Here is a 24,870-nt window from a genome sequence, read left to right as displayed (position 1 = left end):
CTATTACTTATATCAGGTCGTGAGAAAATGATAAATCATTTAAAATATCAGCATATTTAAACATTTTAGACCACACTGCAGGATTTAAAAGGATAAAACGAACCCCTAAAATGGCACACGCTAAATGCTGCTGTTTTGAGTATGAAGTGAAAAGCCTATACATTTTTTTCACACACTTTCATATTTAAAAGGTTTAATAATGCAAACAGCCACTCGAGGCCATGAATTAGTGATTTTAAAGAGCTTTCTTCGGTACAGGCTTCAGAACACTTACCTGTGATATAAAAAACGCACATGAGTGGCTTATAAAACTTACAGTTTTTAGGTAACAGCATATTGAATGTTGATATGCTAGCTTTACTTACAAATTACGAATAATCGAGGAGGAAAAAAACAACAACAAATCTTCGCATCTGGTAGACCAAACGTGTCACTCGTATCTTTTTGAAATGTAACGGTCAATATGATACATAAAGCCCCGCCTACTAGTACGGGAGCCAATCATCGATCGCTATATGGCAAATAAAACCCGCCCTTAAGTGCAGGCGCCAATCATCGATCGATATAGACTAGACTGACGATACTCCGGTGGAGGGGCTCGGACCAGAAGTGAGTTTCTGCAGATTTTGTGTGATTTGGACGTTTAGAAATGAAACTAAAGACACAGTTGTTGGTTAATTTTATTGGTGATTCATAATTTGATACTCAATCATAAGCTTGGCAAACAGTTTTGGAGAATTTTGTGTTTCCCTATTTAAACAGAATACCCAAGCATGCTGCTCGAGAGGTGTTTCAAAGATGGCTGCTGAGTGAAATGACTTGCATTAAAGGGATTTTGCCCAAACTTAACTGTTGTTGTTAAGTTTAAAAAGGCGTTTATTGACATTTTACAAATTAATAGTTCAGTCACAATTAAAATGTGTCAAAACTTTTATTTTGATTAAATGTTGATAGCACATGGTAATATTCTTCTGGTAAACAATCAGTGCAAGGTAATCCACTGAAAACAAAATGTCTGACATTTACTTCTGCGTTTAGATGTCCGTATGGCAGCTTCAGCAACAATATTACTAGCCACGCCCCTCTTATCGTTAATTTTCTAAAGAAAAACTCCGCCCCTATTCCGTTTCAGTTGGAATCCGCTTGTTAAGTGTGACCTCATGCGAAGCGGCTTCCGGGTCCAAGCGATCTATCAAACTGTATGTAAATGATAACAATAAACAAGCAATGTAATACTTTCGAAAATCACAATCGCATTATATGTCCATGCCAAATATCCGATAGCCAGAAAGTGATTCATTGATTCATTCATTTTCTTGTCGGCTTAGTCCCTTTATTAATCCGGGGTCGCCACAGCGGAATGAACCACCAACTTATCCAGCAAGTTTTTACACAGCCACAACCCATGTCTGGGACACATCCACACACTCACTACGGACAATTTAGCCTACCCAATTCACCTGTACCGCATGTCTTTGGACTGTGGGGGAAACCAGAGCACCCAGAGGAAACCCACGCGGACGCAGGGAGAACATGCAAACTCCACACAGAAACGCCAACTGAGCTGAGGCTCGAACCAGCGACCCAGCGACCTTCTTGCTGTGACATTCTACCTACTGCGCCACTGCTTCACCCAGAAAGTGATTCATTTTTTATAAATTGTTAAAATTTTGGTATTTGTGATGCAGCAAGCCCAGAGATTGTTGTGTACACCATGAGTTTATATAAAATTAACATTAATGTTTGATAGGAATAAAAAGTGATCATAAACAAATATTTTCTCAAGTCAAATGAGTGGGGGCTTGGACCTGCAAACAGTATACATACGTCACCAACACGTCATCACTTAACTAGCAGATAAGTACGTCAACATACTGAAAAATAAGTTTCAGCAATTGCTGTTCTACATGGACTTTAATGTAAATACTGTAGTTTATAATCCTCTTAGTTTTTTATCTCTGTCCTCTGTGGTAAATATTACGATATAGTCTTATTTAAAGGTCCCATGAAGTGTTTTGAAATGTGCATTTATTTAACGCAATCTCAACATGAGGAGAGAGCGGGACATCGGGTAGCTCCTCCCCTTTAAAAGGCAACCTTAGCGTTCAATTTTAATCACAGTTCTGCCAAAGAGAGTGGTTGAGATCAAGCGCATCAAATGAAAAGCAAACGAGAAGAAGGGGGCGGGGCATCTTGGATACTAGGGAGCATTTGATTGGTCAAGATTTGATGAGAAACTGTATGAGGTGAAGAGAAAAATAAACGTGGCGTCCCTGCTGAAAAATCCAACTTAAACCAGCCTAGGCTGGTTGGCTGGTTTTAGCTGGTTGACCAGCTGGTTTTAGAGGGGTTTTGGCCATTTCCAGGCCAGTTTCCAGCCATTTCCAGCCTGGTCTTAGCTGGTCAGACTGGAAAATGACAAGCTAAATCCAGCTAAAACCAGCCTGGTTTAAGCTGGACATAGCTGGTTTAGGCTGGGCTCCCAGCCTGGCTAAGCTGGTCAAGCTGGTTTTAGTTGGTCATCTCCCAGCCTGACCAGCTAAGACTAAGCTGGAAATGGCTGGAAACCAGCCTGGAAATGGCCAACACCCCTCTAAAACCAGCCTGGTCGACCAGCTAAAACCAGCCAACCGGCCTAGGCTGGTTTAAGCTTTTTTTTTAGCAGGGGTGAAAAACTGCAAGCGGTTTTATACTCCTAAACACAAATTTTGTCACTGTTTTAGTAGCCTTTAGATATCATTACACCTAACATACTGATACTAACATCTAAAAACGGGTTTTGGACTTTGGACACTGGACCTTCAAAAAGTGACTCGCAGTCACACAGTTCTGCCGCTAGAGGGAGGGAGGAGGCGCTGAGGATTCATTCATGAGCGGACAGCACAGCAGCAGCAGAAAAACTAGACCTGATCTGAAGACGAAGATGAAGATGTCTTCAGTCGGAGACATAAAGGAGCACAACTAGGAGAATAATGCTGTGAAGGTAGGATATACATGATTTAGTATTATTTCTGTCAATGTGAAGTTAATTGGTTTAGTTTCCGCCTGAATGTTTGCTCTTTTTTACTGTAAAAACGACTGACTTGACCTTACAGTATATGCTTATTTGTTGGACACCCCCTGAACTACAAACAAATGTATATTAAAAGTTTGTAACAGTTCAATTTTGAGACTGTTATTGAGTTTATTTACATGTAAATGAACAATTTAACTGCTCATAATTATAGTTCCATGCAGAAAACGGCATTAAAGCTGCAATTATTCTATAGTTAATTATTAATATGCATCTGCTGGTCGTGTTTTGCTCATGATGGAGACATTCAACGTTAATAATAGAATTAAAGTGCCATTTCTACATTAGGAATAACATTTAGGTTGTTCCACACCGTAACTGTAAATGCATTTTGGTACACCACAATAAGGAACATTTACTAATAAATGTACATCTTTACGAGTTTATTTCTTAGAATTATATGATCAATTTGTCCTGATAGCATATGTTTTTAGGTCATTGTAACTTATTTATTTACGTTAATAATGTTCTAACTTAATTTTATAAGGTACGCAAAGTGTTTTAAGTTAGATTAACATAATATAAGTTCAATGCACTCAAAAGGTTAATTTGATTCTAGGCATGGGCCGGTATAAGATTGTGATGGTATGATAACCTTGGATAAAAAATATCACAGATTCACGGTTTTGTGATTACTGTTGTAAAATATATTCTTTTAAAATGTCTCTTTACAATTATAAATGTTCCTGGCATCTTTATAATTTAAAATAGCATTTAAAACAGCATATTTACCATTTAAAACAGCATCTTTACCATTTAAAATGGCATCATTACAATTAAAACGGCAACTATACAATGTAAAACAGCATTTTTACAATTAAAGCGGCAACTTTACAATTTTAAACGGCAAAATAAAAAACTAAAACTAAAAAACTAAAACTAAAACAAACAAAAAAAAAAGAAAATTGTACACATACCTTAGGAATGGTATAACACAGGGGTGGCCAACCCTGTTCCTGGAGAGCCACCTTCCTGCAGATTTCAGTTGCTACCCATATCAAACACACCTGAACCAATTAATTAGGACCTGAACACCACGTGATAATTACAGGCAGGTGTGCTTGATAGGGGTTGCAACTGAAATCTGCAGGAAGGTGGCTCTCCAGGAACAGGGTTGGCCACCCCTGGTATAGCAGAAAATGTTGGGGGTTTTAAAACCTTGACTTTTCCAAACCGCAGTATACCTTTAAAACAGTTATCGTCACATGCCTATTTGATTCTGGTTAAATATTTAAGGCAAGTATTTTTTTACAGTGTAGGAAAATATTATTGAATTCAAACCTTACATTCTTCAAAATATCTTATTTTGTGTTTGACAGAAGAAAGAAACTTTTGAACAAGATGCTGAATAAATGGTCATTTATTGTTTTGGATAACTGCATTTTACAGAATATATTTTCAACAAATTTGTACATAAATAGGTCTGTGCAGCATTTTTAGGCTAGTCATACATTTAATGTTTATTTTAAAATCATATATACAGTTGAAATCAGAATTATTAGCCCCCCTGTTTAATTTTTTACCCAATTTCTGTTTAACAGAGAGCAGATTTTTTTAAACACATTTTTACACATATTAGTTTCAATAACTCATTTCTTATAATTGATTTATTTTATTTTTGCTATGATGAGAGTAAATAATATTTGACTAGATATTTTTCAAGACACTTCTATACAGCTTAAAGTGACATTTAAAGGCTCAACTAGGTTAATCAGGTTAACTAGGCAGGTTAGGGTGATTAGGCAAGTTATTGGATAATGATGGTTTGTTCTGTAGACTATCGGGAAAATATATAGCTTAAAGGGGCCAATAATTTTGTCTTTAAAATGGCTTTTAAAAAATTAAAAACTGCTTTTATTCTTGCCGAAATTAAACAAATAAGATTTTTTCCAGAAGAAAAAATATTATCAGACATACTGTGAAAAATTCCTTGATCTGTTAAACATCATTTGGGAAATATATAAAAAAAGAATAAAAAATTCAAAGGGGCTATAAAATTCTGACTTCAACTGTATATACAGTCAAGCATGATTTCAAGATGATTTCATAACCCAGGGGTATGATGAATAATTTCGAGCTTGACTGGATAAGATTACTAGTACACATGAGCAATTAGTAAAATGATTTGTATCACTCAAAGACTGATCCGCCATATTTATTACAGCATTCTCATACGCTGTAATACCAGATGACAAAAGAAGCAACTGGAAAAAATAAACACACACACACACAGATGGACGCACACATAAAGACACACACACGCACACACACACACACACACACACACACACGCACACACACTCAAATATGTAAATGAATAACATTCCATTTTTAACAAAACTAAGTTCAGCAAAGTTTTAAGTAAACATGCACCAGATTCTGCGCATTATCATAAATCCTTCTCTAATGGCCATCTGTGAGCTCTCCAAACTTAGAAACCTGAATGTGCCAGATAACTAGGCATGCTGTTGTCTCCCATCCACACGTTTCACTGGGTTATGAATATGTTTTCTTCCAATAAAATCACAGTTTACCCCTAAGGGAAGGTTTTGTTGACATTTAATGACCACATATCATTTCAATCTGTTCCATAAAATACTAAAATGACATGTTAGGCAGAATGTCAGAGCGATTGCTGACTGTACAAATCTGAAAATTAATGTTAATGATTTGTTGGCATTAATTCCACATTCATGGAAGCTTTCGATTATGCGAAACAAGTCCTTTCAATTCTAAAGTATAAATAAAAATGCACAATGTTTATTTTGATCATTGTTAGTCTTAAAAACATCGTAAGTAATATATATTTATCCAAAAATGAAATTTACATCATCATTTAGTCTTCCTTGTGAGGTTTTAAACTTTTATGAGTTTGGTTCCTGTGTTGAACACGAAAGAAGATATTTTGAAGAATGCTGGTTGCTGCCACCACACGTCATAATTTTGCAGAGTACGATACGATCCTGGATTAACATCTATGTTGATCCTGGAACATCATTTTTGTTGGAAAATGTAATCCATACTTATTCCCTATAAACCCAACCATAACTGTAAATTATTCCCAAAATCTGAGGGGAACAATCATGTAGAAGCGCATAAACCTAACCGTAAGCACTTAACATAATCTGTAAACATATCCTTTATTCTGATTGGCTGATTGGAATGTTGTTCCATGATCAACATTAATGTTAATCCAGAAACAGGTCCTACTCTGTGAAATCAGGTTGGTGGCTTGAATAGTTGGAAAAAAATATTATGGTAGTCAATGGGTAGCAGCATTTATCAAAATATCTTCCTATGTGTTCAACAGAAGAAAGAATCTTAAATACTGTAGGTCTCGAACAAGTAAAGTTACATTTTTAGGTGAACTATCCCTTTAATGTTAAAAAATATTCAGTGCGATAAGTATGGTCTGGACAAATGTGATTTCTTTAGGTATTTGCAAACCAGAACCTATTTTAATAGTGAGATTAGATGCTCAGAGAACCATCCCCCCAATTTAATTGACTTAGTTATAGACATCTACAAGAACAAAGATAATAGAAGACTTGTTTCAAAATTGTATTCTGCCATCCGATCGACCAAGGAAGAATTAACAAATTATATCAGACTAAAATGGGAGAGAGAATCCAACCTAGTTATCTCAGAGGAAGATTGGTTGAATATCTGCTCAGTACAGGCCACCTCTTCCAATTCTGGTATGTGGAGAGATTTTTGCTGGAAGAATCTTACCAGATACTTTATAACCCCCAAATTAACATACATGCAAACACAGGACAAGGACAGGGGGCAGTGCTGGAGGAAATGTGGAAAAGACTTGGCAAACCACTTTCACATATTTTGGAGTTGCCCAGCCATATTGGAAGGATGTAAAGCAAATAATACGTAATATTTTTGGTGATGATGTGGATCTTTCTTTTACAACAATTTATCTGGGAAATATTGCAGCCAACCTAACGGTAAAAGACAAGTACTTATTAAAAATACTCCTAGCAACCAGTAAGAAAACTGTGACTCGAAAGTGGCTACAACTGGAACCCCCTACAAAATCTGAAATGTTGGATATCATATCTAATGTTCAAAATATGGAGAGGATGACTTTTTCTTTAAAACTACAAATGGACAAATACCTGCAATATTGGGAGAAATGGATTGTACTTATGCCTTTACACAGTGTAATCTGATTTATATATGTATCTGTTCATGTGACCTGTAAGGAAATATGTGACCTGTCAACCGTTCATTTAAGTTCTGGTGTTTTATTGTATTATTTACTTACCTACTTCTTGTATTTTTTCCCCCCTTGTTTTATTTTTATAGACTTATTTATTTATTTATTTTTATTCTTTCCTTAAAAGTAATAAAAATAAAGTATAAAAAAAAAATATTCAGTGCAAATAAATCCAATAAAAAAAGGTTTGTTTTGATAATCGTTAATCAAAACCTGACTATTTATTTCCACTCTGGAATGGCAGTCCATCTCTGATGACATCAGTCAGTTTGACGGATTGGTTGAGATATGCTTAGCAATAAAAATATTTGGTCAGTAACAGACTTAATGGATGGAAGGGGCAATATTCTAGATTACAATACTTTCACTCTAAGACATGGATTTGCTTGTCATCCAAAGCAATTTTTCACTGTTATTAGTGCTATACCCTCAGGTATAAAAATGTTAATGAAAGTTACCTATCCTATTCGAAAATTACTCCAGTTCTTCCCTTATTATATACTGGTGAGATTAAATTTGATAATAAACTTTGCACTAATAAACATTTAAGACAAATTATTATCCAATCTTGTTTCCCTTATCAAGTATTAAGAAATAGGTTATTTCATTCAGTGGATAAAAATACTGTTAAATATTTTAGAACAACATATCTTAAATTTCCAATTCTCCCCAAGGCAAAAGAAGTACAATTTAAAATATTAAATGATATATACCCTTCTAATAGATTCTTACACCTAAAATTTATCTTAGAAAACTCACCATGCCATTTATGTAAACACTTTGGTGAAGACACAGAACACATATTTTTCTCTTGCAGCGCCATTCAATCATTTTGGAAAAAAGTACAAGACTGGTTGCAAATAAAAAATGTGGATGCTGAAGGTTTGACTTTTACATTACAAGATGTACTATATGGAATTACTAAAGATTGCTCTGCTTTGCACGATTTGATAAATATTATAATTGTGTCAGCCAAATATTTTATTCATAAATGTAGATATTTCAAAACACCTCCATTACTTATTATATTTATAAAAGAACTTAAAGTATTTTCAGATGCCCTGGCTAAAATGAAAACAAATATTGCCTTACAAATGTTCAATTTATTTGTAGTATATAACTTGCCATAGATAATATCTATGTTGTACTTATTTTTTATTTATTTTTTATTTTTTTGTGTTTTCCTTTCACTCTTGGATTTATTTTAGCTTGAATGCTTTTGTATATTACATTTGTAGCTTTGTATATTGTTTTGTGTTGAGCCTTCCATATGTTACACACAAGTTGTAAAGTTAAATCCCATTTTGTTGTATTTGAATTTTGTAATTTCAATAATAAAAAAAAAAAAAAAGATATGCTTAGCAACGCCCCCTCCAACCATTAGTTTGCTGCAAGTGAAAGAATAAGAGGAGCTCCAAAATAACCCTAAACCGATTAAATGAAATATAAGTTTTATATGAAAAAATTTCTTAGTATTTCTTAGTATTTCTTACTAGAGTTTTTGTCTTGTTTCTAGTCTAAATATCTAAAAAATCTTTAGTCAGGAAGCGTGTCTTGTTTTCAGAAATAATGAGTCAAAATGAACGAGCCCTAAGAGCTTTTTACTTAAAACAAGCTAAATAATGCGGTAAGCAAAATAATCTTTTTTCTTCTTTGCTTCGAAATAAGGTTCTTTTACTTACTCCCTTGACAGATTATTTAGCTTGTTTTAAGGAAAAACTCCCTTTATTTTTGACATATTTCTTTCAGAAAACAAGCCAGTATTTTTTGTTTGTCTAAAAAATGCTTTTTGATTTAAGAATGTTTAGATATAAGGACTAGAAACAAGACAAAAAAAGAAGAAAGAAAAGAAAAGAAAGCATATTTTTGCAGTGCAACGTCCAGTTAATGCAGAGTTTGAAGTGTTCTTCCCATTTAAAAATGGTTCTTTGACTGGTTAAAACGTTGTTACAATAAAAAAAAGAGCTAAAGTGCCGATTTTCTTGTGACTTTTTCCACTGTGTTTGTTTTTGATCGAGCACCTGTCTTTTAGAATCTCAGATGTGCTCACATTTCTGTTTTTTGGTCAAATCTGCAATAGTCACACATCGCAAGATTTCAGACTGAATTATAGTATTTTTATAACTATTTTTGGGGGGTTTTCACCTTTAATTGATAGGACAGTAGAGAGTATAGACAGGAAAGCAGAGAAAGGGGAAGGCTCAGCATACAACCTCGAGGTGGGAATCGAAGTCTAGTCACCATGAAACTGAAGTGAACATGTGTCGATGCACTAACCACTACGCCATTGGCACCAGTCTGAGTTATAGTTGACCTGGAGCTACAGAATTGCATAATTACTTTATTTATATGGAATGTTTACGATTTATGCAAAAATAAATGATTTACTTAGAATTTTTGTCTTGTCTCTAGTCCAAACATCCACATTTCAAAGTGAAAATCTCCTAATTTTTAAAAAAAATTTTATGAAGTTGAAAAGAAAGCAATATTTTTACTTGATCTAAGAATGTTTAGATATTTGGTGGTCTAGAAATGAGACAAAGCAAAGTAAGAAAAGCACTCTTTGCATTGTGACTATTTCATTTTTGTACCTAAATACTGTTAGTCTCCCCAGAAAACTGTCAAATAGAGCTATTCAAGCCATCTTTTGAAACTGTAAAAGTTTCATATCGCAATAATTATCACAGAACAATAAAATATCGTAATATCAGATTTTGGCAATGCGGTGGCTCAGTGGTTAGCTCTGTTGACTCACAGCAAGAAGGTCACTGGTTTAAGTCCCAGCTGGGCCAGTTGGCATTTCTGTGTGGAGTTTGCATGTTCTCCCCAAGTTGGTGTGCGTTTCCTTCGGGTGCTCGGGTTTCCCCTACAGTTCAAAGACATGCCCTATAGGAGAACTTAATAAACTAAATTGGCTGTAGTGTATGAGTATGTGTGAATGCGTGAGTGTATAGGTGCTTCCCAGTGTTGGGTTGCGGCTTAAAAGGCAGTGTGTAAAACATATGCTGAATAAGTTGGCGATTTATTCCGCTGTGGCGACCCCTGATAAATAAGGGACTAAGCTGAAGAAAAATGAATGAATGAATGTCAGATTTTCCCAGCATCGTACAGTGAAAATCTTGTGTGTTTTGCAGATTATATATTCAAGTATGGAAGACCCCGGTGCTTTGACGGACCAGTAAACACACAAGATGACTGAAAACAACACAAGCACAGAGACATGGACTCTTATTCACCCGTCCGGGAGTCCTCATGACCTCATCTATGACATCCCTGTGGATTACGAGGTCCCGGTGGACGAAATTCCCGACACGACTCAGGGACGAGCGTTTTTCGTGGCCACCATTGTAATTGCGATGGTCCTGGTTTGCATTATGCTGGTCTGTGGCGTTGGTAATTGCGTATTTATCGCCTCGCTGGCACGTTACAAGAAATTGAGGAATTTGACCAATTTACTCATCGCCAACTTGGCAATATCAGACTTTCTGGTGGCGACTGTGTGCTGCCCCTTCCTGGTGGATTATTACGTGGTCAAGCGGCTGTCATGGGATCATGGGATTGTGCTTTGTGTCTCCATTAACTACTTGAGGACTGTGTCTCTCTACGTGTCCACCAATGCTCTGCTGGCCATCGCTGTGGACAGGTGAGTGCTTGTCTTAAATAATTCAATAGTAAAATAAATAATACATGCACCAATGGGATTTTTGGCAAGACTTAGTTCTTAGAGTAGTGTGTTCAAGCGAAAAATGAATATTTGCTGTCAGTTTACTCACATTCCGGCTATCTAAAATGACTTTTTATTCTTTAAGGGTACAAAAATATATTATATAAATAATATACAGGCAAAGCAAAATGTAGACCCATGGCTTCTAATGATACATTAAGGTTTATTTAAGCTGTCAGAGTGCTGGTGGCTGATATATATTATTAATATATTAATCATCTTGTAATCAAATATTATTATTATTATTACTACTACTACAGTAACTAGCAGTATTTTTTGTGGCTGCATTCATTTTGGCAAGCATTATATAATCTTCATTTTGTTGCATTAGGAGTAATAAAGGTGAGAATTTTGCTTTCTATAAACTGAGCACAAACTAGGACTTCAAATTCTTATTTTTTTATGATTTTAACTTTATTGATTTTTCTTATTTCAAATAATGCAGATGAATATTAAATGCAGAGCATTGACATAAAAGCAGAACAATACAACATAAATAAATACAAATAAATAAATAACATCATATAAATTGCAAACGTAAACATATTGATTCGCTTCACGATTTTGCGTTTCATCTTTGCGCAAGGGACCATGCTAATCTTCCACCATCCTTATATTTTACTGGAAAGCCTATGCTTTCACACATGTGATTTGAATGATGCGAGAGGTGATCTCTCTGTGATCGTTACAAATTTAGGATTAATCTACAAGTAAAAAAAAATTTATTAATCCACAGGCCACGTGTGTTCCGAACAGTGGGTTGTGAGCCGTACGACTCACGAATCAACCGTGATCCATTACACCCTTACAGAATTGCATATTGTTTTGAGGTTGTGTGGTGTGGTTATATTAAGATATGTATGTTACCTTTTATGTCTGACTTGAATAAACCAGTTAATGTGATTTTTTTTCATTGTATTATCTAATTTTATTCAATTATCTTCACTAGAGAACTCTATGACAAATATAAGGTTAAAAAATGTGGGATAAGCATGGGATAAGTTGTAACGATCACAGAGAGATCACCTCTCGCATCATTCAAATCACATGTGTGAAAGCATTTAGGCTTTCCAGTAAAATATAAGGATGGTGGAAGAAGTTGTGGTGGGTTATTCGGGATGTGCTGGGTTTCTTAGGTTATTAAAGGTGTTTTCTGTCACCACTTGTTTAGTCTGAATTAACATGTAATTAACCATTAAAAGTTCGGGATCTCAACACCCACGCAACATAAATTATAAATGATGGTAACTTGCATATGTTTATTAATCCTTCGATTCGCTGCATTCAAATCTGTGTTTGAAAAACGCAAAAATTAAGAAAGAGATGCAGTTTTTAGTCTTTTGAGTTAGTTATGAAGTTACAAATAACACAGAAATACTGGGAGAACAGTTTATAGTTAAGATAGAACCACTTATGTTTATCGTAAAGATTACAATCACCATCATATGCATTTAACGTCGCTTAAAAATGAAAGTTGTAAGCAGCAATTACATAATTTAACCAATAGGTGGCTGCATCTAGCAATAAAACATGACGTTTTATGAGTGAATAACCAAATCATTTATTGAAAATAAATATGGGTTGTACAAATTATAATGTTAGATTTATACAAATTGTGTTTTCAGCAACAGTAGTAGTAACAGTGAATTTTAAAATTTATTTTTATTCAGCTGATTATTTCTTCATTCTATTTTTAATAAAATTACAGGTTCTAAGTTCTGTTTGTTAAAACCAAAAGTTGCTTGCAGTACTGTTTTTGTAATAAATGGAAGGCAAATTACATTAGTCTCCTCCCCTTTTTGGCTGCTCCGTGACTAAAAAAACATAACGTGATCCGAGCCGTGAGATTTGTGATCCGTTACACCACTACAATTGTGAGTGTGCCTCACACAGGTGAGTGGGCCTGACAAACCACATGTAGAAAATACACTCTTTTATCTCGCTGACACTTTAACCGACACTTACACCAGTTTTGCACATTTGCATCAGACACTTTCTTACAATCACTCCATATCTCGAAAAAACGATGAGTGGGTTTGACAAACCACCTGTAGAAACACTCTTTTACTCTAGTACTTAATTTTCAGAGCACTATCAGTTTCTTTATATACTTGGCAGTTGTTGTGTGTATTGCCTCTTCCTGCTGAATCACTGAATGCCTCCTTAATTGTAAGTCGCATTGGAAAAAAGCAACTGCTAAACTGTAAACGAGATCTATAACGAGAACCTATAAGCATTAATTCATATTCAAACCAACTAATTTTTATGTGTTTAAATCAGATCACTCAAAGGTAAAGACTGCAGGTTATACAGTGCTTTTCAGGGTTTTTTTTTATTTGCATCGTATTCATGGAAAGTTTTCAGTAAATAAATAAAACAGCACATATCAAATCTCCACTCTCCAAGTCACATTCGCAACTTTCAATCTTAAAAGCAGAGAGAGCTCAGAAAAAGACCTGGGGGCAGAATTAGAGGTGAGGTGCAGGACTCACCCAGAGCTCATGCTTTTCTGAAGCGCATTCGCACCTGCATGCGAGGAATTGCACAGCGCTTGCATCACATTTGGCTACTTTCTGCGGTATATAGCAAATTAGCATGTCGATATTCCAACGGCCGGAGAGTATGTGCTGAATTTAGCCTTCAGAAATAGGCACCCCATGTAAATCCAAACCAAGATGTGAGGCGTTGCGCCTGCTAGCACGTTAGAAAATTAGCATAGGACACACAGTACAGTGCATTTAACTACCTTATCGCCTCAAAACCCTGAAAAATCCAGGATAAACCAGTGTGAAGTCAGAGCTGGTTATACAGTAGCAACTACTGTACCATCCCATGTTACTCCCAGCATGCCAAAGCTTTAAAAGGAACCTATTATGCAAAAATTACTTGCATAAGTGGTTTAAACACAGTTGTGTGGCAGCAGTCTGTGAATATGACCAGCTTCTAATGGTAAGAATAAATTAATTCTGTTTTTTATAATCACACTTGATAAAAACAGTCTGCAAAAACACTTTGAGATTCTCCCTTTGTACGTGTCATCAGAGGGAGAAAGCCCCGCCCATTAGTGATGATCTCTCCCTCATTGGCATATTAAGTAAGTCTTGTTTTTTAATCTGCCACTATGCTGACACGTAGGCATTTGTAGCTCCGCCCTTTTCTGAAAAGAGCCCAATCTCATTTGAATTTAAAGCGACAGCCACCAATATGTCACCAAATAGGATCAAAGGCTAAAAGGGGCAGATTTAAGTGTTGTAAAACATTATTTGTGAGGTATTTTTGAGCTGAAACTTCACACACACACTCTAGGGACATCAGAGACTTATTTTACATCTTGTAAAAAAGGGCATGATCTGTCCATTTTTATGTATTAGTGCAGTTTGGTTCTTTTTTATCTTCTCTCAAAGATTATTCAGCAAAAAAATGTGACCAACGTTTACTTTAATGTTAAGTCCTAATGAGTGTCCTTGCTGTCTACTAAGCATGCTTTCACACCTGCCTTATTTAGTTCAGTTAAATCGCTCTAGAGCTCGTTTTCCCTCTTGGTGCGGTTCGTTTGGGCAGGTGTGAATTCAGTAGGGGTGTTACGATTTAGATTTTTAATTGAAATCGATCGAAATTTATGCTCAATTTCGAATTATTAATTATTTCGATTATCGAATCAAAAAATAGAATCGTCGATGCTGCCACACCCCCATGTCACGTCAGCTTGGCTTGCCAAGCGGGAAAAAAACAGGCTTGTTGAAGTGCTTGTTAAACTGCAGATACAGGAGACCCGTCGACAGAACTTAAACCCTCTCCTCTTTCAATGAAGTCGCCGGTGTGTAAGCATTTTGGATTTCCAGTGAGTTATGTTGACAACGTTCGTGTTGTCGACAAAAAAACACAGTTTTGCAAGCTCTGCTATGTACGTATTACTCGTATTACCCGGAGGAATCCCACACCAACACGGGGATAACATGCAAACTCCACACAGAAATGCCAACTGACCCAGTTGGGACTCAAACTAGCGACTTTCTTGCTGTGAGGCGACAGTGCTAACCACTGAGCCACTATGCCGCCTATTTTAGAATTCAAAATAATTCAAGATAATAACATTATATTTTACCAAACCGTGTTTTAATGTACAACATTTACAGTTGTGGATAGATAATCTAAAAGTATATTTATAGGAACATTTGGCAAAAAGACTTCACATGTGATTGACATTTTAACCTTCATAATTCATTCAAAAAAAATTAATGCATACTAATTTTGCATTCTAATTTTGCACAACTAAATATTGTTCAATTAAAACCATATTCTCATTAATGAGTGACTGAGGAATGATATAAAAACCCAGGCTCATTCTGAAAACGTACTGTGATATACATTTCTGGAGAGTGCCAAATACATCCCAGGAGTTTTTTTTTTTTTTTTTTTTTGCAGTTTTGGTTTTCGCAAATCCACCAGAAGCTGCTGTGTATGCTTTTTGAGATCTCAAATTTCTCTCGCGAGTGCCATTTACACCTGCTCTTCTCATGTAAATCCACCAGAGGCCGCTGTGTATGCTTTTTGAGATCTCAAATTTCTCTCACGAGTTCCATTTTCGCCTGTTTTTCTCGCGTAAATCCTCCAGAGGCCCAACCAATAGTGTTTTCAAAATCACAGATTGACCAACGCCCACCCACTTCCCTAAACCCAACCGACAGTTTTTAAAAGCAATCCAGAAAATGAAAAGCCTTCGCCTGATTTTTACCACATTTTCAGTTTTTGCCACATTCTCACCCTTATTTACTTGTTTATTTTATCTTTTGGCTTTTGTTTTTGTCTTACCCAATGTATGGAACCATTCTTTGCCAGACTTAAACTCCATTCTTGTGGTCAACTCTGTTTTGCGTCTCAAGTCCGCCAATGCACATGGCAAGCTCGCTGAACAAACTGGTATCAGCGGGAAAGTCGTCTACATGGAGGTAAGCGGTCAGCTAGTATGCTCGAAAAGAAACAGCATCATACTACCACATAGCGTTTTATTTTTAAAAACAAAATACAGCCATACATACCTCTGGTTACATAATTTGCGATCTCCAGAAATGTATATAGGGTTACGTTTTCACAATGAGCCTATGTTGAATATAATGGATTTAAATATTACCATGCTTTTTGTAACCTCTTTATTAAAATATTTTATGGAACTTATTTGAAAGTACGCTGACCACACCAAAAAAAGGAAAAAGAAAGAAACAAGGGATTGAAATGCTCCCATCCTAGGAAGCCTACTGGGTGCTGGAACTGAGCTGCTGTCTTTATCATACAATGTTTTTCATGATATAATCCAGACGTACTGTCTCCTGTCAACCCCGACTTCTTATTCGTGACCCTGACAGGTAGTACCTGATACTGTATATATAAATAATAAATGTAATAAATATTTTGGTCTGCCCATGTATCACAGAAACCACATGTATTTTTGGGAAAAGTACACACTGTTCACTCCTGCTTGTCTGTGCAGATAACAAAGGTTTCCTTTGGAAACACAGAATTTTGCAGCAACTTCGTACTCTTGTATAACATACAGAAAAATTAACAAATTCAATGAATCCAGAAAACATTTGAAACCACAACAGCAAAAACAAGACTTCCTGTGGGCAAAGATGTGCTGTTAACCACGGCAAAGTGTAAATGGTTTGAAATAGTGCCGTACCTTTTATTTAGGGAACCAGAGATGGAAAATCCAGTTATTCTCCATGAATGTCAAAAGGTTATGAAATATCTCATAAAGAGCGGGCAGCGGCGGGCAGATCATGAAGTCGGAGAGTGCTAATAGACCGCTGTGTGTCAGACTGATAATCCTGATTCATTTTCTATGTTTGGACTGTTCTGAGGATTTGAGCTTTGACAGAGATCAAACTCTGAGATCTTTGTTAAATGCAGATCTGCACAAACACACCACATCCATTCGAAACGCTATCACACCTCCTGATCCAGATTCAAGCCCAAAGCCAGTTTAAACAGTATTAATTCATCATTGTTAACGTTAGTTAATAAAAATAAAGTAATTAAATAACAGTATTACACAGCTTTCTGGAATACCTGATTGGTCAGTCACAATACATGGTATGTTATTCTCAGATAACAATCGGTAAAACTAATACACACAGGCCTTATTCATTCATTCATTCATTCATTCGTTTTCCTTTGGCTTAGCTCCTTATTCATCAGGGGTCACCACAGCGGAGTGAACCGCCAACTACTTTGGCATGTTTTATGCAGCGGATGCCTTTCCAGCCGCAACCCAGTACTAGGAAACACCCATACACTCTCACATTCACACACACTCATACACTACAGACAATTTAGTTAATCCAATTCACCAAAGCGCATGTGTTTGGACTGTGAGGGAAACCGGAGCACCCGGAAGAAACCCACGCCAACACTGAGGCCCCGTTTACACTAGTGCGTTTTAGTTTAAAAGGTTGTTTTAGATCAAAAACTATCCGCGTCCACACTAGCGTTTCACCTAGTGTTTCTGAACATATCTCCATCCACACTACGCCACCAAAAACGTATATCACGTGACCATTCGCACACTCTGGGCATGCGCATTCTAGTATACAGGAAGCATGTGTCTTGCTCGGCATTTGGTTATTGTTAGTAAATAAACGCCGGTTGAGCAATGAACACAATGACAAAGAAAGCAAGGGAGGTATTTTTTGTGGACAGACGACAAAGTCGAGTTGTTACTAAACGTAACAAGTGAATAACTGCACAATGGCGCCTAAAATAGACAATAGTGCAGATAACGCTCCCATTTCTGTGTCCGTGTTGTTGTTTACAGTGAAGGCTGGTCTGCTGTCGTCTGGTAGTGTTAAAGCCATGTGTTATAGTCATGTGATAGGGGCTTGATGAATAAGGGAAGGATACGCAATGACACAAAAGCCCCAATCAGGTAGCGAATCTCAGCAGCCCCGCCTCCATTTTCAGATGTCTCCGTTTTCCCCCATCCACACTGAGACGGATCAGCAGCGTTTCAGAATGAAAACGGCCTCTCCAGCGTTTCCAAAACACTCCGTTTTCTGTGCTCGAAAACTCCGGCGTAGTGTGGACTGATGGCATAACTGTAGCAAAACGTATGCGTTTTCAAACTAAAACGCATTAGTGTAAACGGGGCCTGAGAGAACATGCAAACTCCACACAGAAACAATAACTAGCCCAGCCAGGACTGATTCTGATCGGTCAGTCACAACACTATATGGCATGATATTTTCAGATAACTGGTAAAACTAATAACACACAGGCTCATCTGGGTACTTTAAATCATCTTGAATATATTCTATAAATAAAATAATCAATATACTTAGTTCTGTAGTTTGCTTTACACCATGTCACACAGTAGCTTTAGTGCACTGCTCAGTTTTGTTGTAATAAGTCAGAAATGTCAGGGAGGCCGCCTACTGCATTATCATTACAGCATTATTACCTTTCAGAACTGTCTTGAGTGTCTGCGCTTCCAAATAGCATCTCACGCCTCTAAAAGCCAAAGGCAATAGTCATTTATTATATAAGGGGAAAAAGCCCACAGTGATTTCTCCTACTGCAGGATATTACATTTTTCCTTTTAAAATTTGCCGCCAGTCTATCAGAAAGTAACGATTTAATTCTCTATGACAATATATGCAAATATGTCTGATGCCATATTGCAAGTTTTTTTTATCTGTTTATTAAACTTTTACAGATATAACTAAGTAATTTTACAGAGAAATTTAAATTTTATTCCCAGCCCTACCGTCTAAACAAATTGAAATTACATTTATCTAAGAGAGAAAAGAAGAAAAAAAACTATAAATTAAAATAAGTTAAATAAATGAAATACAAAATTAACCCTTGTGTGGTGTTTGTATTTTGGTTACTCAGCCAGTGTTCATGGGTCTGGTAGAACGGCTAAAGTATTGGCTTTCCAAATTAACACTATCAAACAATTTTATGTTAAATTACTTAACAAATGTTTAGCTAATCCCATTACAAGCCATATGAAAAATAAACATGGTGAATTTTTCCCCTTTACCTTAGATCATATTGATGAATTAATGTGCTTCTCGTTTTTTTTTTTACAATTTTTTATTAATGTTATGAAAAAAAATAAAACCCACAGATTTTTTTTTTCTTATTGTTCCCACCATGGTCATGGACATCATCATTAGAAGTTTTTCTCTCTTCCACAATCAATTACAAGGACCTCACAGCAGATTATCTTTTGGCCATCTTGATCAGTTGTAATAAGGAACCACACTGGCAAAGTCTTATTTATAGTACTATAGCCCCTAATTCGCTGATGGGACACGGTATGAGAAAATAAAGCTTGGTTCCCGCAAAAGAGAGGGTAAAATGTGCGTGAATGTAAGAGCAGACAGTGTTGATAGTTAAATTTTCAACAATGTTGCAACCGTGTGCGGGAGAGGGAGGGGAAGAAAACAGCAGCACCAGAAAGGAGGAGGACAGAGAGTAGAAACACTGGACCTACGCTTTCAAGGGTGCTTTCACACCTGTGAATCGATTCAGTTGTTCCGAAACAGAGATTACAATTGTTACATTGTTGCTCTTTGCTTTTGGAGCGGTTCGCTTTCACACTGCAAAGTTTCTAATTGGACCAAAAGAGCTAAAACAAGTCACGTGTGAGTAAACTCTCCTCACATTGGTCAGAGTGTCAGGGTTTATTTTGCAGCGTCCCGCTCAGCTGATTGACAGGGTGCGCGCGCGACGTGTCGGAGGAGAGATGCGGTGGGGAGGGTGAGAAGGGTGCGCGACGATGCCTTTTTGAGGACCGGGAGGGAGACGCGAGAGATCATCACTCATTTGCGGGCATCCGGAGACTTGCGAAACTTCCCGACATACTCATAATTCTCTCTTCATATAGCCGTAAGCCTATTACATATCCATAAAACACTGTGATATAACCGCGCTCGGATCGGATCACTTTCTAACTGCAATCGAACCGATCCAGGGTTCGTTTCAATCGAGCCGAGACCACCTCATTCAAGCGATCTCGGAGCGATTACTTTGGCGCAGAACAGAGCGTGATTGCCCTGTTCACATATGCCAAACGAACCGCGCTAACTGGGCAAACGAGATACGTTCCGAAACAAAAGTGTAGGTGTGAAAGCACCCCAAGACTTTTATTAGACCTGGGTCTAGTGGACCCGAACACCTTGTATGTAATGTGTGGGGGGAGGTACATTATGTGGTCGTTGCAAATTTGTTCGTATTTATTTTCTTTCCAGAAAATAAGCCAAAGCCAATGAATTTCAGGTTGAAAAAATAATTAATTGTTTAATAAAAAAAAAAAACTGAAAACGGGTCTCACAGACCCAAACCAAACCAAACCAAAACTGTACAGATTACACATATACCTTGATAACCCAATGTTGCAAAGATGAATCCTCGGGTATTTATACAAAGTACTTAATTACATTTGCTTTGCAATTGAAAGACCCTAAGATTTAAAAAATTCTAAATGGTCCCATGTTTCAGAAAAAGTCCTAGTATTGCCATTTATTTTAAGCCAGATTTTTTTTCAAATAGATGAAGTTCGTTTCATTTTGCAACCAGTTGTCAAAACTACGGATATCTACAGAGGCGGAGAGAGCTCAACGCGCTGCAATTAAAGAAAGCACATGCAATTACAAAAAGCACCAGCAAGTAAAGAAACGATCTTCATCAATTTGAAAGTGTTGCAAATTGTTCACAACACAAACAACTGAAGAAACACTTGCAAATATCCATGTAACACAACGCAAATGTTTCAAGGGGACCCAAAAACATGACTGACCCTGCTGAGATATGGATGTGTTATGTTGTGTAATCAGGATATTAAAATAAATGAAAAACAACTCACCTTTCAAGGACCCCCAATCATATCTCAGCAGGGTCATGTTTTTGGGTACCCTTGAAACATTTTTGTACTTCGTCACAGAACTGTGACTCTGTGAACTGTAAACAACACCAGTCACTCAGTAGTCTAGTAGTAATGTTATAGAGGTTTTAATGTATTGATAAAAAGCCTTTACCTTGGCAGTGCAGTGGCTGGTATTTAAATATTTCTGTCGTGTCATGTTTGGTGCAAACAAACAAATTGCTTGTCGCTGGAATCTTGTCACATCGTGTGGTTGTTAGGACATGGTGTTACTATTCATTGATAATCATCACGTTCTGTATTCAACAGGTACATGGCTATCGTTCACCCGCTGAAGCCCCGTATGAAGTATCAGACAGCATACTGGCTTATATTTGGGGTCTGGATAATCCCGGTTCTCATCGCCGTACCGTCTGCATACTTCGCCACAGAGCACGAGTACCCGCACAGCACACTCCACCACGACAAGAAGATCTTCTGCGCCCAGATCTGGTCTGCAGATCAGCAGCTCATGTACCGCTCCTACTTCCTCTTCATCTTCATCGTGGAGTTTCTGGGGCCCGTGGCCACCATGTCGGTCTGTTACGCGCGGATTTCAAAGGAGCTTTGGTTTAAGAATGTTCCCGGATATCCAACGGAGCAACTTCGGAAGCGTCTACGACGGCGGCGCAGAACAGTCGTGGCACTAATCGCGGTTTTGGTGGCGTACGTGCTGTGCTGGGCGCCGTATTACAGTTTCACATTGCTACGAGATTTTTACCCGGCGCTGATCACGCGAGGGCGGAATTCTCTGGTCGTTTTTTACATCATCGAATGCATCGCTATGAGCAACGGTGTCATTAATACTCTGTGCTTTGTGAGCGTTAGGAATAATGCAGTGAAGTGGCTCAGAGCGGTTAAATTCGCTAAATGGCGCTCGCTGACTAGAGTTATTGTCGGAAAGATGGCGGAAGATGACATTAGGACTTCCTCGTTGAGAGTGACTGAGGATGTGGAATGTACACGAATCAAATAAGAAAATAATAATCTTTCATGAGGACCAAAATATATTGACTTTGGTAGGATCTGTGAATTTATGAGTCAAAATGACTGATTGCAAAAGTTTTCAGATCGTTCAGAACATTACTGAAGAAAACTGATGCGTTTCAGCCAACAGTGGTGTTGTGGTTTTGAGTCTTTTTGATTTTGAGGCTTAATTTAGCCACAAATTTCTCTCTGTGTTTCAGCAAATGTAATGATTTTTGGGGACAAATCTTATTTCGACCCATACTTTGGAAGAATGTAAAAAAAAAAAAAAAAAACATTCGACAATACACTTGTATCAAACGGACAACCCTTTCGTTATGTTCGTGGCTGTTTTTGTCCCATTGACTTCCAATATAATGGCATTTTTTGATTGCAAAGCCATGACACATATAATCATGCATTCTTGATTGTTGCTGGTTTTCCCTGTTGGGAAGAGGTAAAACTTTTCATTTTAACTGTTGAAAACCAGTCGCAGTGCAAAAAAGCTTAGTTTCTGCCTTCTATATTGAGTATAGTGTGTGTGTGAGAGAGAGAAAAAGAGATGTCAATAGATCTCCATCTAAGGCCTTGTGTACACTAATATGTTTTAGTTTTAAAACAGTGTTTTGTTGAGGTTTGGGGGGGGGGGGGGGTGCGCAAGACGTATCTGAAGAGTGATGGGGGTGAGTTGCGTGCTGAAGAGCGGTGGGGTTAAGTTGTGCCCGACATACCTAAAAAGCTGGGAGGCATGGGGTGGAGACTATTTAAGGATCGGGCGGGAGACACGTGATTTCTGGAAGATTATCTTTTGTTTGCGGGCATCCGGGAGTCTCTATGGATTTGCGAGAGACTCCCGGAAACTTACGGAAGACTTGGGATGTCTGCCTGACCACACACACTCTGGCATTCGCTGCAGCGTATGCGCACGTCTGAGCTCCAGGCAGTCAGTGGGTGCTTTGAGCACACATCCCCAGATCTGAGCAGCGCATGTCAGATAATTCATCAAGGATATACCGCTGGATCTCATCACACTCTATTTGTTAAACATGATATTTAATTCATCTAGTCTCTATCTAATGACTCTTTGGTCTTTTGGATCTGTTACTTGTTTTCAGGTAACCTGTTTTGGCTGAGCGCAAAGATAAGTTAATATATTAAATCATGTAACCACGTACACTGATTCTGCACATTTTATCGATTGCTTCCCTTTATTTTCTATATTATATAAACTTATTGTACATTATACTTTTATAATGGCCATTATTGATTATTAAAACTGATATTCAGCAGATAATAATAATAATAAATAAATGCAGTAATGTTATAGGCACCGTTTTGTTATAAATAAGCATACAGTGAAGATGACGATCATATAAATGTGTAACTACATGACGCCTCAACATTTTTGGTGTCTGTTAAGTTGTTAATATGCCTATTATCATGTAAAATTATAATAGGCAGTATTTAATATTGAAAAAACGCCCCAATCTGAAAACGCTTCCATTTTCAGATGTCTCCGTTTACCCGCATCCACACTGACACAGAGCAGCAGCGTTTTAAAACCAAAAAGTGTTTTCAAAACGCTTCGTTTTCAGGGCTCGAAAACTCCAGGGTAGTGTGGACGCAAGGTATAACTGTGGCAAAACTTATGCGTTTCAAAACTAAAACGTATTAGTGGAAACAGGGCCTAAAGGATTAATCCTGCCAACTGATGATCAACAGAAAAAGTACACATTTTACCTCTTCCCAACAAGAACGCTTGATTATATGCTGTCATGGCTTTGCAATCCAAAAATGTCATTATAATAGAAGTCATTGGGGTGAAAACAGCTCTGAATATAACGAAATGGTAGACAATTTGAACTACCAAGGGTTAAAAATGAAGAGGGACTGAGCTGGCTAATGAGCAACATGAAAGCAAGTGAGATTCATACATTTATAATAAATCCAATGTAGTGATAATTTCCCAGCTGAACAAGAAATGCACTTCTTCAAACACTCTTTATACACCTGACATCAACATTTTTTTGTGTGTGATCGCAACAAAGGTTGTGTGATCAGTGTTGAATTGCTGGAGGCAGCCAGGATTTTACCCAACAGATTTTAGCAAATGTGCCAGATGAAAAATCTAGTTATAAATTCTCTTTCAGACTAATGCTAAAAACAACAAATGCTAATGTTTAATCGTGCCTCTACCTACATTTCCCGCAAAATACATTTCACTGATGTTTCCAACTAAAAAATACACTAATATAAACACTAAATTTTAACACCAGCTTTTATTCTCACAAATTCAATTGAATTCAATTCACCTTTATTTCTATAGCGCTTTTACCATGTAGATTGTGTCAACTGCGTCAGTCCAGTTTTCAGAGCTGAGGTTCAGTTTAGTTCAGTTCAGTGTGGTTTAAGTTTCACTGCTAAAAGTCCAAACACTGAAGAGCAAATCCATGGATGAGCAGCTCAAATCATGATTACAGGGGCAGATGATCAATTAATGAAGGAATTTTGAATGCATTTCAACTGCAGAGTACAGCGCTATCAACTTAAAAAAAAACTTTTACCATAAATCATTTGGGGGGCTTCTGAAAAGAAGTCTCGAGCCCAAAATATTCCGACTGCTGTACACGAAGAATAAGGTCAATGCTCTGAAAGGCTTGGCATTTTAATGTATGCATAAAAAAATGATGTTGCTTTGGGCTTGATGTTGAGCACTCAGGTATAAGTCCAAGAAACACCCTGAAGAATTATAAGCGATGTAAAAAAAAAGGTATGGTTGCTTCAACAAATACAGTCATATCTCATTTGCGCTCGTTTACGCTGTCAGTTCGTTTTAACATATGTGGTGTCTCATTTATTAAATAGTGCTAATAACAGTCATTTCTAAACTTCACCCAACATACTGTAATGAAGCATTCCTAGATTTACTGAATAAAACTTTTTGTGATTGT

At 37.1% G+C, this 24,870-nt stretch overlaps 1 protein-coding gene and 1 long non-coding RNA gene across 5 annotated transcripts in view; one reads left to right on the top strand and one right to left on the bottom strand.

The window, feature by feature from the left end:
* Positions 1 to 600, bottom strand: part of LOC141375080 (uncharacterized) — a 23,792-nt gene extending 23,192 nt beyond the window's left edge. Inside the window, exon 1 of one of the 3 annotated variants that reach the window (XR_012382229.1) lies at positions 366 to 600. This is a non-coding gene — a long non-coding RNA (uncharacterized lncRNA). The remainder of the gene's footprint in view (positions 1 to 365) is intronic. The other 2 variants (XR_012382231.1, XR_012382230.1) reach the window with 2 other exon arrangements.
* Positions 572 to 24,870, top strand: prokr1a (prokineticin receptor 1a). Of its 2 annotated transcripts, XM_005160127.6 has the most exons (4): positions 572 to 609; positions 763 to 2,983; positions 10,439 to 10,947; positions 21,224 to 24,870. In XM_005160127.6, exons 3-4 carry the CDS (start codon positions 10,496 to 10,498, stop codon positions 21,927 to 21,929), a joined length of 1,158 nt encoding a protein of 385 aa, XP_005160184.1. In that variant the 5' UTR covers positions 572 to 609; positions 763 to 2,983; positions 10,439 to 10,495; the 3' UTR covers positions 21,930 to 24,870. The 2 variants fall into 2 exon arrangements, with proteins under 2 accessions (XP_005160184.1, NP_001166877.1); NM_001173406.1 differs by lacking the exons at positions 572 to 609; positions 763 to 2,983 and having other exon boundaries at positions 10,246 to 10,947; positions 21,224 to 22,160.

This window comes from Danio rerio, chromosome 1, assembly GCF_049306965.1.
Source record: "Danio rerio strain Tuebingen ecotype United States chromosome 1, GRCz12tu, whole genome shotgun sequence".
NCBI lineage: Eukaryota > Metazoa > Chordata > Actinopteri > Cypriniformes > Danionidae > Danio > Danio rerio.
This window is presented reverse-complemented; position numbering and strand designations above follow the sequence as displayed.